Source organism: Echinops telfairi, unplaced genomic scaffold (genome assembly GCF_000313985.2).
Source record: "Echinops telfairi isolate 266 unplaced genomic scaffold, ASM31398v2 ScPeMD7_36;HRSCAF=134, whole genome shotgun sequence".
Taxonomy (NCBI): Eukaryota; Metazoa; Chordata; class Mammalia; order Afrosoricida; family Tenrecidae; genus Echinops; species Echinops telfairi.
The window spans coordinates 3945959-3963230 of NW_022103934.1; the positions used below are offsets into that span (position 1 = coordinate 3945959).

A 17272-nucleotide genomic window follows, 5' to 3' on the forward strand; every position below is an offset into this window, starting at 1 on the left:
TCCGGACTCACCACTCTACCCTGGTCCCTCAGCACAACCGGCACACATTAGGTTCTCAGAGAAGTACGTTGGTGGTTTTGAACTGCTGGCCTTGTGGCTACTAGTCCAATGCATCACCAGGGTGCCTTTCCGGGTCCAACAGACCTCCCACATTCATGTCTACCTAGAACCTCAGTGTGACTTTATTAAGAAATAGGATCTTTCCCCCGTCATTCGTTATGTGTAACGTGAGATCATACTGGCTTAGGGTGGGCTCCAGATCCAGAGACTGATGTTCTCCCTAGGAAGGTCAGACAGACAGACATAAGGTGAAGACAGAGACACACACAAGGGAGACGCCATGGGATGATGAAGGTAGACCTTGGGGGGGATGCATCGACCAGCCAAGGAATGACGAAGGTGGGTGGGGACCAGCAGGAGCTGGACGAGGCCTGGACGGCTCCTCCCCTGGAATCCGTGGAGGAAGCTCAGCCCTGCCGACACCTGCATGTGGGACCCCAGCCTGCAGAACTGGGGTGACTGTGTTTGAAGCCACATCATTTGTGGGACTCAGTGATACCGTGCTAGGAGACAAACATGGGGCCAGAGTCCAGGAGCGGGGAGGATGGGCCTGGGTTGAGGTCGGTGCTTAGGTGATGGGGTAGGTGGTGGGGCTGCCCCGATGATTCAGACTCTGAGAGAAGAAGAGAGTTGGGGGATGATGCTGAGGCCAGTCTGGGCTTTGTTGAGCATAAGGGCCTGGTGGGATGTCCCTTGGGCAGCAGCTGTAGGACCACATGGCTTCAGGGAGTCCCAGAGTCCAGGATGTCCTGAGATCCTGGACCCTACACAGAGGATGGTGGTGGACCCTTTGTAACCTTGGAGAACTCCCTTACCCTCTCTGGGCCCCCCATGATCATGCTGGGAGCTAGCAGTGGGCAGGCAAGAGCAATATTGAAGACAGATGTGGAAGAGGTCAGCATAGAGGCGTGGACTAGCTCTCCCAGGACAGCATGGGGCACGAGAGGGGAGCTGGGGGTGGGAGGTGAACCCCAGGCACTCAGCACCTCTTGGGAACCTATTTCGTGCCAGGCCGTGGGGACACAATGAAGATCAAAATCCCTGCCCGGGTGGAGCCCACCCCGTGGAAGAGAAATGGGCAAATGACCAGATAAATTAGCAAAAGACCTTCCTGCGTTCTAGGGCATTCATTGGCAGGTGGTTTGGTAGTAGTCGTCTCATTTTCCAGCGTGGGGATTCGGGGGAGACCTAGGTTCAAGTCTTGGTCTGTGCACTTCATGTCTGTCAGGGAAGGCCTGGGGACTGCTGGGGTTGCTCAGTAGGTCTCTGGAGCTTCCAGACGGACTTAGAGGAACTCAGAAGAAATCCCTGGAGATCTACTTCCCAAAAGCAGCCAGTGAAAACACGACGGGTCCTAACAGTCCTACTCATAACCGGTCACGGGGATGGCACAGGACCGGGCAACGCTTCGTCTTATTGTTCACGGGCTTGCTAGAGCCAGCCCCACAGCTGGGAACAACAAGGGCTAGGGGGAGGAGACAAAAGACTGGGGATGCTCTTGGGGCGATGTTGCGGAGCTAGAAACAGGTGCTGCTGTGCAACACGGTGCGTGTCTTAACACAAACCACTGCTCCCCCCAAACGGAGGCCTCGCCTCTGAGTCAACGCAGACCTTTTGCTAGTGTGGGATTGTTTGCCTGCCTGCACTCACGTGCGGTTTTCATGATGGTCCTCTTGAAGGAAGCAAACCACCAGGCCTTCCTTCTGCGGCACCACCGGGTGGATTTGAACCACAGAGACACAATTTGGAATTTTAAACAGGACAAAGACGGTGTATCCGGAAGAGGGAAACCATCAGGGTGAGGCCACCACGGCGCCCAAGGACTTACAGAAACCCCACTACTTAAATAGAACAGAGTCCAAGGGGAACTCCCCAAAGCATGACCGGCGGCAGGTGGATGCATCACAGTTGCAGAGGGCCCGACAGAAGCTGGAGAGGGACCATGCGTGGGATATGTGTACTAATCGAGACAGGAAAGGCTATCAGATTGATTGAGGGCCCTCTGACCTGGACAGTCGGGACATGACTCATGAGCATTTGGACTTTCAAACTCAACTCTCTGCCATCCAGTCGAGGCCGATGCAGAGTGACCCTGGAGGACCAGGTAAAACTGTTAGGTCGTCTAGTTTAGGGGCTGGGGTGTCCATTACGCATGCTCAGAGGTCCTAGTTACCAGCCCCTGAAGGAGTGGTACACTGCGCATGTTCAGGTTTCCGGCCAGGAAGGGGAGGTACACCTGGGTGGGTGCTGCACCTGAATTGACCCACGTAGGCCAGGTAAATTCAATTCAGCCAATGGGGTCGACCAGGGTTGTCCACCATGCCTCCCCGCGGAATAATTGAAAAGGCAAGAGCCGGGAGCTGACCGCGTGACTTTCAGAGCAGCTTCTAGGGAGGCTGTACGGGGTGAGGGGCCCTGTGGGTGCCTGTGTAAGCCTGAAACTTCTTCTAACTCTCATCAAACTCACTTGGATCACAAACCAGGCTTTGGCGTGAATTCTTTCTTGTGTGGAGCCAAGGACCGAGGTATATCTCTCCCCTGAGGGATCTAACAGAACTGCCCCTGTTTCCAAGACTATAACTGTGTATGGGAGAAGAAAGCCCTGTCTTTCTCCAGCAGAGCAGCTGGTGGTTTCGAACTGCTGGCCTGTGGATCGCAGCCCAATTCATAACCATGACACTACCAGGGCTCCTCTTTGAACCCTAAAACTCCAAATTTCACAAAGGCACACCCAGGTAAGGCCCTAAAGCAGGTGTCCTCAAACTAGGGCCCGCGGCGTGGAGGCCATTTATTCTGCCCGCCGGGTGTTTTTGCCCATTTGTTTTTTATTTCAAAATAAGATATGTGCAGTGTGCATAGGAATTTGCTCATAGTTTTTTTTCAAACTATAGTCTGGCCCTCCAACGGGCCTGAGGGACAGTGAACTGGCCCCCTGTTTAAAAAGTTTGAGGACCCGTGCCCTAAAGGCTATATAGGCTGCCCCTCTCTGGACTGGCTAGGGGAGTGGCAGTAATCCACTTGCAAACACACTCTGCCTGAGGGCAAAACTGTTTAATGGAGGCTGAATCTAGGAGGAGAATTAAGCATGGGTTTAGGCCTTCCGCTGTAAACAGGTAGCTTTCCACAAACCTAGTTCTCAGAATCGAAGCTCTAATGAAACCACTAACCTTAGGGCTAAGTAGTCCAGTGTAAACTGCACCATGCAAGAATCCTTTGAGCATTAACTCAACTATTTTTAAATGTTGAATGTTGTTTTGTGAATGTCACCGCAATCGATATAAAAGAAAGAAAAGTGGCCGTGTTAACTTCTTTTAAAAGTCGGTTGGCTTTTTGAAGACATAATCCACGGGCATTATACAAAACCCGAAAGCCCCGAGGCAGTATCACGGTGAAAATCAAATCTCTGCGCAGACACCTAGTGACTGTTACTGGAGCTACGGCAAACTTTCAAAGCAGGAAAAGTCGGAAATCCCAACAAGCAGGAAAAGGAAAGAGAAAATCTCTTTGGATCCTGGCTATCAGGTTGATGCTTTTGCATGGGAGACTTTTGTGCGGGCCAAGGGGCAGCAGCGAACTCCGAGGATCCCCGGCCCCAGATAAAGCACCAGCGCGGGAACAGAGGGCCGCGGCCGCACCTGCGCTGAGCGCTGAGCGCGTGCGCCTGCGCGAGCCCTGGGAACGTTCCCGGGGCCTGGCCCCGCCCCCTGGCGCGCCGCGTGACGTCACGGCGGAGTTGCCATGGCGTCGGTGAGCGGCCTGGCGTCGGCGCTGGAGTCGTACCGGGGCCGAGACCGCCTGGTGAGCCAGCGTCCCGTCGGGCTCGGGCCGGCGGGGGGACACCCCGGACCGCTGTGCACCCTGCTTTGCTGACACCCGCTTTGCGAGAGTCGCGGCGGAGTGCCGGGGAGCAGAGGTTTTAGAGTTCAATCGAAAGTCAGAGTGGGGAAACCGAGGCCCCTAAGAGTGGTGGGATCGCTGGAGAATCTCCATCGTCGGGGTCCTGTTGACGCGGAGCTTGGATTGCACCCTAGTGTTGGGTGGTTTCCACCCACCCAGCCGGTGGGACAGGAGCCACACCCAGCGGTGACATTCAGGATCAGGCCCAGATGCCGCAGGGCCCCCCAAGCCACGTCTCTTATGGTGGGACATTTAGGCGGCTTTAGTCAGTCTAGGTCCAGGAACCACCAGTGCCACACCGGGATAGTTGGCATATCCATCCACCGTGGGGGCCGACCAAATCCCCTAGAGATGTAGCTTTTAAACCCCTCACATTGACTGCTTGGGTCCCCATAGCTGGACAATTTTCATACCAACCAACCCCCCACATTTGGACCCGGAGAATCTGACCAGGCCCCTGTAGTTGGTCCCTGGGTGTCACCACAATCTCGCCTAGGGACTTAGGGTGCTACAACACCTACACACCTTGCTGCAGCACCTTACCTACTTTGGATATGTTTTCACGAGAGACCAGTCCCAGGAGAAGAACATCATGCTTGGTAGAGTAGACGGGCAGTGAGAAAGAGGAAGCCCCTCAAGGAGGTGGGTGGACACCGTGGCTACAATGGGCTCCAGCATAGGAACCACCGTGAGGATGGTGCAGGACCGGGCAGTCTTGTGCACAGTGTCTGTTGTGCCTACGTCCCGCTTTCGGCGGGACAGTCCCAATTTTTAACAACTTTTCCCGCGTCCCGCGGCGTTTTGAAAAAGTCCTGATTTTTGGAAAGAGTGCACGACAAGCTAGGGTATACAGTTTTCGGCTGTCCTGTGGCTATTTCGCCAGGATGAGTTTTATCAATGGTGTCCCGCTTTACCAATATTAAAATCTGGTCACCGTAGCCCAGGGTCACTATGGGTTGGAACCAACTTGATGGCACCCAGCAACAGTGCTAGACGTTAAGGTATCAACCAAATCCCTTCCACTCGGACACTTGGGTGGTTCCCTGAGCGCCCCAAGGTGGAATTGAAATTACATGGAAGTTGGAGCCCGGCTGAGCTGAATCCTGTCCGAGTACTCAGATCCCTACAAAAAACGCCTGTGATTCGCCTTTCGGCTGTTAACAAATCTCCCCAAGTTGAGCATGTTCGTGGCATTGTCTTTCCATGACAAAAGGGCTGAGAAGGAATTCCCATTTAAAATAAGATACAGGACAAGAAGAAAGCAGCAAGTTCTGGGAAACAGATGAAATCATTAAAGAGCTAACGGTGGTCAACCTGACCGAGCTTACAATGCTCCAACCACCTACTTAGGGAACCCCTCTCACTGTTTTTGCTGGATCGAGGCCAGATCACTTGCTCCCCAGCCTCCAGCCCGGCTTTGGTTTTAGCTAACAAGAATAGTTGTCATCGAGTCACGCACTTCTGACGCCTGGTGACCCGTGGGTTTTGGAGTAGATCTGTGCGCCATAGCATCTTCAAACCACCAGACCTTTCTTCTGAAGTGCCTCTGCGTGGACTCAAACCTCCAACGTTTTAGGCTGCAGCTGAACATGTTGACTGGCTGCTCAGCTACCCCAGGACACCATGATCTACCAATGCAGATGAAAATGGGCATCTGTCTAACCCTACTGCTTGCTGGGTGAAGGAGCCGGAAGGTGGAAATTGGGGATTTCCTTTTCTCGCCTTTGTCGCATCTGTTAGGCGCCTTCTCGGCTGAGAGAATTTGCTGTGTGCTTGATGCCCTGGGGTGACCCAACTTGTAGTCCTGCTGACCGTCTCTGGTTTCCTGCAGATCCGAATGCTGGGGTATTGCTGCCAGCTGGTCGGTGGGATCCTGGTGGAACAAGGTCCGGCCAGGTCAGATGTGGGGACCCGCCTGCTGGCACTGTCCACCCAGCTCAGCCACTGCAGGACCGTCCTGCGGCTCTTTGACGACCTGGCCATGTTCGCCTACACAAAGCAGTATGGCTTGGGGACAGAGGTAATAGGGGGTCTTGTGGCCGTGGAGGGGACAGGCCTCAGAAGTGTTTGATGAACTTAGTTTGTTTTTGTATTTCTTTTTTTTTTGTTGAGATGACCAGATAGCTGCTCTCTAATCTTAAAAAAAAAAAAGCAAACGCATTTATACATTCCCTCCTCTTCCCTGGTCCACCAGCCCCTCTCCCTTCCCTCCTTAAAGGAATCCATTTTTTGTTGGTATCTCCTTGAGATTTCTGGATGTAGTGGTTACACATTGGCTTGCTGCCTGCAAGGCTGGCAGTTGGAAACCATCAGCTGCACGGGAGAAAGACGGGGCTTTCTACTTCCGTAAAGTTACAGTCTCAGAAACTCACAGGGCCGTTGTCCCCTCTCCTGTGAGGCCTCTCCGAGTCAGGATCGAGTGGAGGGCGGTGAATTCAGTTTGGATTTTGAGACTTCTTGTGACTACACCAGCAATGGAAGCGTCAGGCAAGCAATCAGACCATGAGCTGCACTGGGCACATCTGCGCGAGACGGCTTTAAAATGTCGAAAAGCAAGGATGTCGCTTTGAGGGGCACCTGCCCCAAGTCATGGTATTTTGGGTCGCCTCCCATGCACGTGAACGCTGGACACTGAATAAGGAAGTCTGATGCGTTTGCCCTGTGGCACTGGAAAAGAAAATAGAAAGGACCCCAGGCTGCTAACAGCACAAACACATCTGCCTCAGAAGCAGGCCGGTCAGAGTGCTCCTCGGAGGGAGGCAAGAAGGTGAGGCTTCGTCGCAGGATGGGCTGTCAGAAGAGACCAGTCCCTGGAGGAAGACATCGTGCTTGGCCAGGTAGAAGAGCAGCAAGAGGGGGAGTGTGCCGAAGATCGGTTGGCACGGTGGCTGCAGCAGTGGGCGCCAACCTAACACTTGTGAGGATGGCGCAGGGCTGAGCAGTGCTGCCAGTTGTACCTAAGGTCGCGGGGAGTCAGAACCAATTCAAAGGCACCCAGTAACACCCCCCACCCCCACCCCCAGCCTGCAAAGCACGTTGTCAGTAGCAACTCCATGGGATGGAGCAATAGAACCGCTCTGCGGGGTTTTCTTCATTTCTCTCTTCGTCACGTTGTGAGCTGGGGGATCGTGGACCCAGCAGATCAGTTTTCCGCTCCACTACGTGCACCCCTTTTGCTTCACTCCACTGAGTGCAATCCCCACTGTGTCCCTTCACGTAGCCTACTTCCTCCCCGTGGTTTTTGCACTTCCCATCCTCCTCTTCCCTGACCTCTTCCTGCCTTCTGCACTTTGCCCCTGGCCAAGGCTGCTGCCCTTTTGATCTCCAATGGTTGACTGTTCTAAGGCGTGTGTGCCTCCCTGGTGGCGTTCTTCCTGTTGAGCCAGGGGGCTGAGATCTGTCTCAGACTCGAACGATGATTAAGAGACCTTACTTAGTCTTGGGAGAGGGGGGAGTTCCCCCCTTATCTCTGTGCAGCCAGAGAGCTGGGCCTTCTTCATGCCTTTGCGCTCTGAGCCACAATGTCCCCCTCTCTAGCCAGGCCCTCCTCATGGGATCCCTTTCAGAGCAGTTGGTGGTGGCCGCCGGCCACCATCTAGTTCTCCTGGTCTAGGGTGGTGGAGACCGATGCTCGGGTGGTCCGTGAGTCCACTGGACTTGCTATTTCCACGTACCTTGAATGTTTTTGCAACCTGTGCTCCAGATGGGCAGAGGCCACGAGGCGCACCTTAGATGGGGTGCTCGCAGACTTTTAGGACTTGCCATGGTAGAAGGTACTTGTCTTTGAGGACTGTGTGGTGCCAGCTGGCCTTCTTGCCCTCTGAGATGGTGGCCCTGAACCCCCAGGCCCTGAGTGTTTTCACAGGGCTCTCTTGATGTCTGTCATCTTTATAGAAACAGGCTGCCAGGCCTTTCCTCCATGGCACCCCGGGGCACATTCAAGCCAGTTTGTTGATCGTGTCCTGTATCTGTTGCCCTGCAACCAACAGGGGGCCCTGGTGTACCGTGGCAATTACAGCAGCCACTGGGCCATGGCTGGAACAGCCTGGGCCAGAGTGCAGAGGGCGGGGGGGTCGGTGGGGGGGGGCAGTCACTGGTCAGTCCCTCCTATGCAGCTGGCCCTGTACCCGGCGAGTACACACAGGAAAGGTCCCCAGAGCCAGCCTGATGCCCTACCCTCAGAGGTGGCCCCACCCTGGCCACCCACTAGCCTTTCCTTTGAGCCCCTCACCCCTGTCCATCCCTTCCCCCTCCAGGTCTGGTGGACACCCCACCATGCACTCCGAAGACACCCCCATCTCTGTGAAGGGTCCTTCTGAGAACCCCACAGTCACAGGAAACGGGTGCAGTGAACATATTGGGGTTTGGGTCCCCGTCCTGGGAGAAGTGTGTAAATGTGCCAGAGTGCCCCAGAGAGTTTATGCCAAATGGGGGTGGTGGTGGTGGTGTTACAGGTGCCGACCACTGCTGGCAGAGGCAGAAGGGGCAGCAGCTGCAAGCTCTGTGGGCATGGGCTTCTAGAGAGAAGGGGGCAGTGTGGGTGGGAGGAGTGGGTGCTGCTGGTGTGCACCATGGGTGTAGTGACCCCTTTTGGCTTGGGGAGAGTCAGGCCAGCCTGGCTCTGCACCCAGCTGCAGTGCCAGGGCTTGGGATTCTGTGGAGCTGCCTCCACTCCTCTCAGGGGCACTGGGCAGAGGGTGGAGAGCTGATGGTTCAGGCTGAGACTGTGTGCTGGGGTCTTCTGGGAACTGGACAACATCCCAGGGCCCAGGCCCCACCCAGGCAGCTGGCCCTCCACCCCTACCTGCTTTGATGGGCGTGGGGGCCATGCTAAGCTAAGGGAGACCCAAGGAGCTGACCACAGTGGCCGCCTCTGAGAAGGAACCGTGGGGCCTGCAGGACTTTCCAACTGCAGGCTTAGTTGCAGGTGGGTGTTTGGTGCGGCCGCAGCCACTGATGTGGCTGTGGTCGTCTGAGCTCGGGCCCAGCTGCACCTGCTCCCGCCCTGCAGGAAGAGGACACCTTTGTCCGCTGTCTGTCTGTCCTGGGCAATCTGGCTGACCAGCTCTACTACCCCTGCGAGCATGTCGCCTGGGCCGCTGATGCCAAGATCCTCCATGTGGACGCTGCCCACTGGTGGGCGCTGAGCACAGCGTTCTGGGGCCTCTCCCTGCTCCTGGGCATTGCCAGGTAAGTGGGGATGCTGGGTCGCCTGCCTGGCTCCCTTCTCTGCCCCTGTTCATGTTGGCACTCCACCAGATGAGCTTTTGCTGGGCTGCTGTAGTGAAGTGGTCAGGAACCCTGTGGCCCAGGCTGGGCACGGTGGTCACCTTCCGGTTCTGGAGGCCTGATGTCACTCCGGGTCTCACTGGGCCCAAGGCAAGCTGCCCACAGGGCTGGACTCGCCCAGATGCTCCCGGGCGGATCTGTGTCCCATACTTTTCCAGCTTCTAGTGGTCGCCTTTAGACCTTGGCTTGTGCCCAGGCCCGCCCCCCCCCCTCTTCCCCCTTCCTAGCCTTCTGAGAGCATCCCTCCAGCCTCCACATCCATCGTCCCCTCTCCTCCTCTGACCCCCCTGCCTCCCTCTCATCAGGGCCCTGGGATGGCACTGGGCCCACCCAGCAGTGGTGACATGGTGGACAGCAGTTTGAAACCACTAGCCGCTCTTCGGGAGAAAGACAAAGCTTTCTGTTCCCGTAGAGTTAGTCAACTCTGGGGGCTGGAGAGCAGCCCCCAGTCCTGCCTGAGCTGCCGACAGTCAGGGGGCTTCTCCACGCCCACCTCTCAGCCAGCTTCTTTGTGCTGAGTCCCCTGCCCCAGGGGACACAGGAAAGCAGCTCCCCAAGTTCCTGTGTGTGATGGCAGTAAGGGTCTCTCTGCTCTGAGAAGGGAGCCCTGTGGGGGAGGGTGCCCCGGGTCTGTGGCCACTTGTCCCTGGGCCAGGCTTTGATGCTCCTCTTGAGGGGCTTCAGCCTGTCTTCCCACGAGCTTCTTGAAGGCCCCAGTGGCTCCCGCTCCCCCTTCCCGAGGTCCCATCATATGGCCCTCCCGGCCATCTCCCCTGGGTAGATGAATTGTTCTCAGCTGGCCCACCAGCCCAGGGTCACACACGGCACAGCAGGCCTGTGCAGCTTCTTGGGGCGGTGGGCTCACCTGGCTCTCGCAGCCCCCCCCACCCTCCCCTGCAGGTTCCAGGTCTCCAGCGGGCCTGGGTGGACCTTCCTGGGTGGTTGGCATGGATCCCTGGCCAGCACCCACGCTGGGCTGTGGACGTTCATGCAGCTGCAGCTGGAGGAAGCTTTGCATGTGACTGCTGCCCTTGGACCTCTGGTCCTAAGAAACTTGTTCCTGTCCTTGCTAGCCAGTCCCTCAGGGAGGGAGCAGGCCCCTGGTGGCAAGGACAGCACTGGGCAGTCCTCAGGAGCAATGGTCCTGGCCCTCAGCCCCTGCTCTCTGGTTTGTAGGTCCCTGCGGATGGTCGTGAAGTTGCGGCGACAGCTGAGGAGCCAGACAGCCGCCTTCCCGGGGTATGGTGTATGGGGGGGTGGGGTGGGGCACCCTGTGGGTCCTCAGGAGCTTCCAGAGCCCCTGCTGCTATCCCTGCCACATGCCTGGAATCAGGCATGGATGCTGGTCACAGACCTTTCCAGCCTCCCCACCCTGCCCCGGGTGCACTACCTTTGACAGGCAGGGACACTGAGGACTGGGGGTCAGGGAGGTTTCAGCCACGCCCCACAGGGAGGAGGAAATTTCCTAGGACATTTTCACCTGCTCATCCCGGGCAAGGAGGTGATGACCCAGGGTCTGGGCAGTCCCACCTGAGGTTCACCAGTAAGGGGCCCCCGGCTCTCACCCAGCTTCCCTGCTCACCTCTGGGGACTGGGAGACTGAAGGGTGGGTTGGCCACCTCCCATCCCCGCTCCATTTCATGCTGGGGGCTCCCTCGGGGTGTGTTAGATCGGGATGGTCCCTTGGGGCGGAGGTAAGAGCATGTCCCCTCGCTCCTGCAGGAGGCCCCTCCGGAGGAGTGGGAGCAGCCGGTGGGCCCTGGAGGCACAGGTGCGCTCTGAGTTGCTCACGCTGCTCAGTAACCTGGCCGACCTGGCCAATGCTGTGCACTGGCTGCCGGCGGGCGTGCTGTGGGCCGGCCGCTTCCCGCCATGGCTCGTGGGCCTCCTGGGCACCGTGTCGTCCATCCTCAGCGTGTACCAGGCCGTCAGGGTCCCCAGCAACCGGGCGGAAGCCACCAGCCCCTGACTCTGCCCCAGGAATCGGGGACGCAGCTGGAACCATGGCGGGCTCTTCATCAGGGCCAGGAACTGAGTCCGAAGCTGGTGAAGCAGGCGGCAGAGTGTGGTGCAGAGAAACGGGAAGACAGGTGCCAGGGCTGAGCCCCAACGTGGGTCCAGCGGTAGCCTCCAGGACCTGGGGGAGGAAGGCCAGCCTGGGCCAGGAATAAATGAGGTCTATGGGGGTGCTGGCTCAGGTGTGAGGTCATCGTTCTGCCACTGCTGCTGGGCCCCTGGGTCCCGGCTGAGGCCCGCTGGCCCTGGCCAGATTCCAGGCCTTCCCGGGGGCTGGGCACAGACTGCCAGAGGACCATGGCTTATGTACCAGGAGGGCTGACAGGGTCAGACCAGGAAGATGGATGACCCAGGGTATCCCGAGGCCAGCTTCCAACATACACTCAGAGCCAGTGTTCTCCCTGAGCCCCCGACTGCACCTCAGCCTCTCCTGTAGTGGCCCCTGACTGCTGGGATCGAAAGGGTGGTGATGTGGGGACAGTGTGCAATCTGTGGGCCTTTGACCCCAGTGACAGTTGGAGACAACAACTTAAACTCTACGAGCTTGATGGAGTTCGTGGGATAGGCAGACAGACGCAGGTGTCCGTGTCAGGAGAGGCCCATCCTCAGCCCCCCCCTCCACCCCGCCCCCAGCAATAACCAGAAGGGAGCCACCGCTACACGCTGCCACACAGTAGCCCCACCGGACTAAGCAAGCAAGGCCGAACACCAGCATGATGTTCTCAAGCCCACTCTGGGAGCTCAGGAATGTGGTTCCACCTGAGCAGGGGCAGGAATTGGGGTCCTGAAGGTGTGTGTGTGTGGGGGGGCAGGGGAGCGGGGAGAAAGTGGGCCCCACCTTGATTGAGGCATGGGCTCCCAGAAGCCATCTCTTTGGGTGTCAACCGCAGAACAGGTTAGAAGTACAGGTGGCTCGATTGGGGCCCCTGCACAGCAGCCAGGACCCAAAGTGGGTGCCAAGGCCGCCACAACTAGCAGTTGGAACCCCCAAAAGGGACCAAGGGTGTTTGACTGTACTTACACCAAACGTCTAGGTCCACGGGTTCCCACACTTACTTGGCCAACCATCCACTTTTCGGGAAACCACAAAACCCCAAACCGATGCGCCCCCCCCTTCCCCCTCGCAATAAGAAAACACTTAAGCCTCCAGCCCCCAATCCAGGGTAAGTACAGGCACCTGCTCTTTCAGCCCCTCCATCATGCTATGCTAGCACCCCCAGGGGAAGCACTGGTGTAGGTTGACCCAAGGGGCAGGGAGGGATGGAGGAGGCAGGGCAGCAGGGGGAGAGTCAGACCCCAGAACCTCCGAGGTGGGGCAGGGGGACGGCACCATGCTCATCTGCTCTGGCCCCTGGCCCCCACTGGACTTCACTTAGCCGCTGGATGCGATGCTGGGTGGTGATCTGAAACCTGTTGACAACCTCTGCTGTCGTCTCTGCAGCCAGCACTGGGGTGATACATCAGACCGTCCCACCTCCCCATGACTGTTTGGGGGAAACCAGGGTTTCTTTCCACCCCAGCCCTCCATAAAGAGGGTGCATTGGCTGGGTTGGGGTCAGGGGCGGGCAGGCTGGTTCCCCCAGCTGTCGTGTTTCTGTATCTTCTGTGTTCTGAGGCTTCTGGGTGGCACACATGGTTTGCCCCTTGCCTAACCAAAAGGTTGCCGGTTCAGACCTGCTCCAAAAGTGCTGAGGAAGAAAGGCCTGGCAAACGGCTTCCTTAAAGATCTGTCAAGAAAACCCTACAGGGGCAGTGCTACTCGGTTCCACACGGCGGCGCCACCGAGCTCTGTTCAGAGCCCGGCGGGTTTGTTCCTGGACTGGGCGCGGGGTGGCCCCATGGCGCTGCCCTAACACCCACACCACCAGTGCGGGGCTCTAAGCACATGACCTCGCTCAGGGAGTGGCCACTGCAGCAGTTAGTTCTGCAGGAGAAAGACCAAGCTCTGCTCCGGGAAAGATTCACAACCGCGGAGCACCCGGAGTGGTCCAGGTTGGGGGCGGTGTGGGTGACCTTGGCTGTGGTTTGCTGTTGTAGTAGGGCACCTCGGCATTCCTGGCCTTGTAGGCTTGCTTGCCTCTTCCTGGGTTTGCGTGCGCTCGTGCTTGTACATTTGTGTTCTCGTTCCAACACACGAGGGATTACGTTTAGCACCCAGCCTGCCCTGCCACGACCTAACTAATGTTAAGAAATGCAGCCGTTTCTACACCGGGAAATGTCACAGGAGGACACCACATGGTTTGGGGGTGTGTGTATGTGCCATTTCTCCCACCCCCACTAGCCCGGCAAACTGAGTCACTAAGCAAGTAAAAGGACCTGAAGTGACCCCTCATGGTTACTGAGGATTGAAAAAGGGGTCCTGGTGGCTGGTATTGGCCTGGGGCTCAAACACAATGCTTTCATAGCATGGCACTGTGGGGAACAGTCGCTAGCAGCTGCAGGGGCACCCTGGCCTTGTCCTCATAGGGACCCCTCATAGGGACCCTGCCCTCATAGGGTCCCCTTGGGGGCAGTGGCTCAGCCTCCAATACTTGGAGCTATGGGTCACAAGACCCTCATGGGCGCCCCGCTGAGCGCCCTGAATGGATGTGGGTGGATGTACCTGGCTCAGATTGGATACCGGGGTGGGGCGTCTGGGGGCCACTGGGAATGGAGAGGGGAAAGAGGAGCTACTGTATGAGGGTTGAAATCTGAGTGCCCTGGGCAGTTCTGAAGGGAGGGGAGCCCGTGGAGGATGGGGGTGGGGTGGGGAGTTGCATCTGGTCTGGAAGCTGCTGCTCCTGGGAGCCTGCAGCCACCTCACCACCTGGCCCAGGGGTGTCCAGTCATGAGCTCCCTGGGACATCCAGATGGGACCAATACCTGTCCTCTGTGGAGTCTCCTTTGAGGCTGGCTGAGGGTACGCAGCAGTGTTGGGGTGGGCAGAGGTCCCAGCCTCTCTGTACCCCATCCACCCAAGGTCATTAGGGAGGGAAGGGTATAGCCACTCCCACACAGGGCTGTCCTCAGTGATGGTGGCAAGGTCAGAGCTCTGCTGGGCTGTTGAGAAGCCCCAGGCTGGCCTCCTGCTGAGGACCCTCTGCCGGACCTCCTCCGGCTTACAGGAGCCCCAGCACCCTGCTCCCACGTGGGTGGAGCCGGCTTCAAAATGAACCCTTGCCCAGAGGCTGAGTTCCTCCCACACGCTTTATTGCTGAAGTCCCATTGCCAGGAAGCTGCCCTCACCACGGGAAAGACAATGGCTGGCGCATGAAGATCAAGGTCACGACGAACCAGTGCAGACTCCACAGCCACGTGGGCGTCTGCTCGGCAGGGGGCTTGACACGAGAGTCACACTGGATGAAAGGGTCTCCCTGGGATGGCGGGAGAAAGGGCTCGAGCCCGTGTCCCTGCTGTGGGAGCCAGGGACCTTCCTGCAGGTCGACACCGTGGGCTCGTCTGGAATGCGGCCTCCAGGGCTGGACAGGAATGCAGGTCAACTCAAAAGTGCTCCGATGTGCTTTGGTCCCGAAATAGCAAGGGCCGCTGCGAAAGGGCGTCGGGGGTCGGGAGCTCCGCTGGGCAGGACGGAGAGGTTTTCTGGGGGCCAGGAGGAACGTGGGGATGCCACGCCGTGCTGTGAACAGCGATTTTCAGTTCCCTGTCTGTGAAGCGGTGGGAAGCTGGCCGCGGCTGCTACCGTAGGGCTGCTCCCCACGTGGGTCTGGAACCGACGGACCTTGGTTCACAGATGGGGCTGGCCGTGGGCAATGCAGCGACCCCCAGTGGAATCAGTCAACTTCCACAGGGGTTGTCTGCTAAAAAGCTTGGCCAGGGAGACCGCCTAAGCTGGAGACTTGCATCCCCCAAATTCGAGTTTGTCTGGCACAGCCCCCTCCAGCACCCCACCGAGTGACTCCCCCAGGTCAGCACCCGGTGGGCGACTCAGCATAGCTCCACCCAGCACCTCGTGCTTCTGGCCGCTGCGCTGCCAGGGAGTGGGCCGCTCTGTGCAGGCTCTGCAGGGCTGGGAGGCCTTGGCGGACCCTCAGCGCAAGGGCTCGGCCCCCCAGCCCTCACCTGAATGCCAGCGCCTGCTTGGCTCCCGCCCCAGCACCCCGGGGTTTCCAGGGCTTGGATAACCTCCTTGGCTCCACCTCCTTGACTCGGCTCTGGCAACACCTTCCAGGAAACACGTTTGTTTTGAGCAGGAAAAAAAGGTGCTGAAAGCCCCCACCCCCGGCCCCCAGACCCCCAACTGGATGAGCACGCTGTCCTGTAGTGGGGGGCAAGGAGGGGCAGGAGGGCGTGAGCCGCTCTCTTAGAAGAAAATGACGTCTTCCTTGCCAGACTCGTCCTCAGGAGGTGCGGGCGGCGACGAGGCGCTCCCACTTGACCGTGGTGACACGTCTGTGGGCGCGGGGCTCGGGAGGCCAGGTTCTGAAAGAGGGCGGGTGGGCTGTGAGCAGTCCCTGGGCACCGGAGTGGGGGGGAGTGGGGGGGAAGACACGGCCCAGGCACACACGGGCCTCACCTGGGGGCGGCGTGCCCAGCAGGCCGGGGCTCAGCGGGCGGCGGGAGCGCGTAGAACTCTCGTCCTTCCCCTTCAGTTTGCCAAGGAGCAGCGGCTGCTTCAGGTCGAAGGAGCCTGAAAGAGGCCGACAAGAAGCTGGCTCAGAAGGCTGGCAGAGGCTGGTGGTAGGAGGCAGGGGCTGAGACCCAGGGAAGGGGCTAGAAACGGCGAGGGTGGGTATAGGCTAAGGATTGAGAGGGGGCAGGGGAGGAAAGAAACAGAGGCTGGGCAAGAGGGCAGAAGGGGTGGGGAATGAGGTGGGGGTGGGGTGGGTGCACAGCTTGCAGGTGTGTGGCCCACTCCAGGCCTGGCCTGCAGGACCTCAATGAAGGTAAATCCCAGAGGGAAGGGTTGTAGACAATGCTGTCTACAAACAAGTGCTGAAGAAGGACCCGAACCTACGGCCCAAACATGAGCCCGGGATTGCCCATGCCACCCAGTGAGAGCAGCTGCATGTGGGGAGGCAGGGTACCTCCAGCCTGTCAGCCTCAGCAAACAACTGGGTGATTGTGCTACTATCAAGACATGATAGAGCCAGGAGTGGAGCGTGTCCTCTGGACCCCAAGACCCTTGATCTGGGAGCGGAGCTGGGACACCAAAGAAGTTGCATAGGAGTGGCCGCCAGCGCAAGACAGAGTGGTGGGTCACCGCCCCTTGCTGGGGGCCTTGGGGCCAGCTCCAAGGAGACCCTCTCCCAGGGACTTGCTGCCCCTGGACACTGCTCACCACCCCGGACTGTGAGATGGGAAGTGGGTTGTAGGTGTCAGGAAGGCCCCTGTGTGGGCTATGCAGCCTGCTCCCTTGGCATCATTAATTCTAAGTGCCCTTTCAAAGGAACCCTGGTGGCTCAGTGGCTCAGTGCTGGGCTGCTAACCAAAAGGCCAGGGGTTTGAACCCAGCAGCCACTCCTCAGGGGGAAGATGCGGCAGGCTCTCTGCTTCTGTGAAACCCATGGGACCATTCTACTCTGCCCTGTAGGTCCCGGGAAGTCAGGAGGGACTCAGTGGCAGCCGGTGAGCTGCCCTCTCAGATTCAGACTCGGCTGATGCTGTCTGATGACACAGCCTCTCAACATGTGGCACATGTGGTAGTGATGCAATTTTATGTTAGCTTGAAGATATATAAAAGTGTAGGGGCGGTATTCAACCTGTCAATCAGATCACAGCCTGAGAGTGCCTCCTGTCGCTGTGACCTTCTCATAAGGAGGGTCCTGGGAAATGCCGCCGCCGCCCCCCCACCCCGCACTCTCTCTCTCTGCCTTGGCTGACTCTGGTTACCACCAGAGCCTGCGATGTTACCACCACCACTGGATCCACAGGACTCTGCACCCACCGGCCTGTGATCTCCTGCATTCTGCATCATTGCTTGTGACTGTGTGATTCTGAAGCGGGGCTTATGGACCAGTAACAGACTTAAGAGACTTGAACTGGATACATAATTGCTTCTTGATATAAAGCT

At 58.1% G+C, this 17272-nt stretch overlaps 2 protein-coding genes across 2 annotated transcripts in view; one reads left to right on the forward strand and one right to left on the reverse strand.

The window, feature by feature from the left end:
• Positions 1-3798: 3798 nt before the first annotated feature.
• Positions 3799-11432, forward strand: PEX11G (peroxisomal biogenesis factor 11 gamma). The gene is made up of 5 exons (XM_045290389.1): positions 3799-3858; positions 5789-5977; positions 8969-9147; positions 10423-10485; positions 10969-11432. The coding sequence occupies exons 1-5, from the start codon at positions 3799-3801 to the stop codon at positions 11213-11215; spliced, it is 738 nt and encodes a 245-aa protein (XP_045146324.1). The 3' UTR covers positions 11216-11432.
• A 4130-nt stretch (positions 11433-15562) lies between these two features.
• Positions 15563-17272, reverse strand: part of ARHGEF18 (Rho/Rac guanine nucleotide exchange factor 18) — a 36697-nt gene continuing 34987 nt past the window's right edge. Inside the window, exons 18-19 of the mRNA XM_045290313.1 lie at positions 15776-15889; positions 15563-15681 (exon numbers count right to left, since the gene is read on the reverse strand). Of these exons, the coding sequence (XP_045146248.1) occupies positions 15563-15681; positions 15776-15889 (233 nt within the window). The remainder of the gene's footprint in view (positions 15682-15775; positions 15890-17272) is intronic.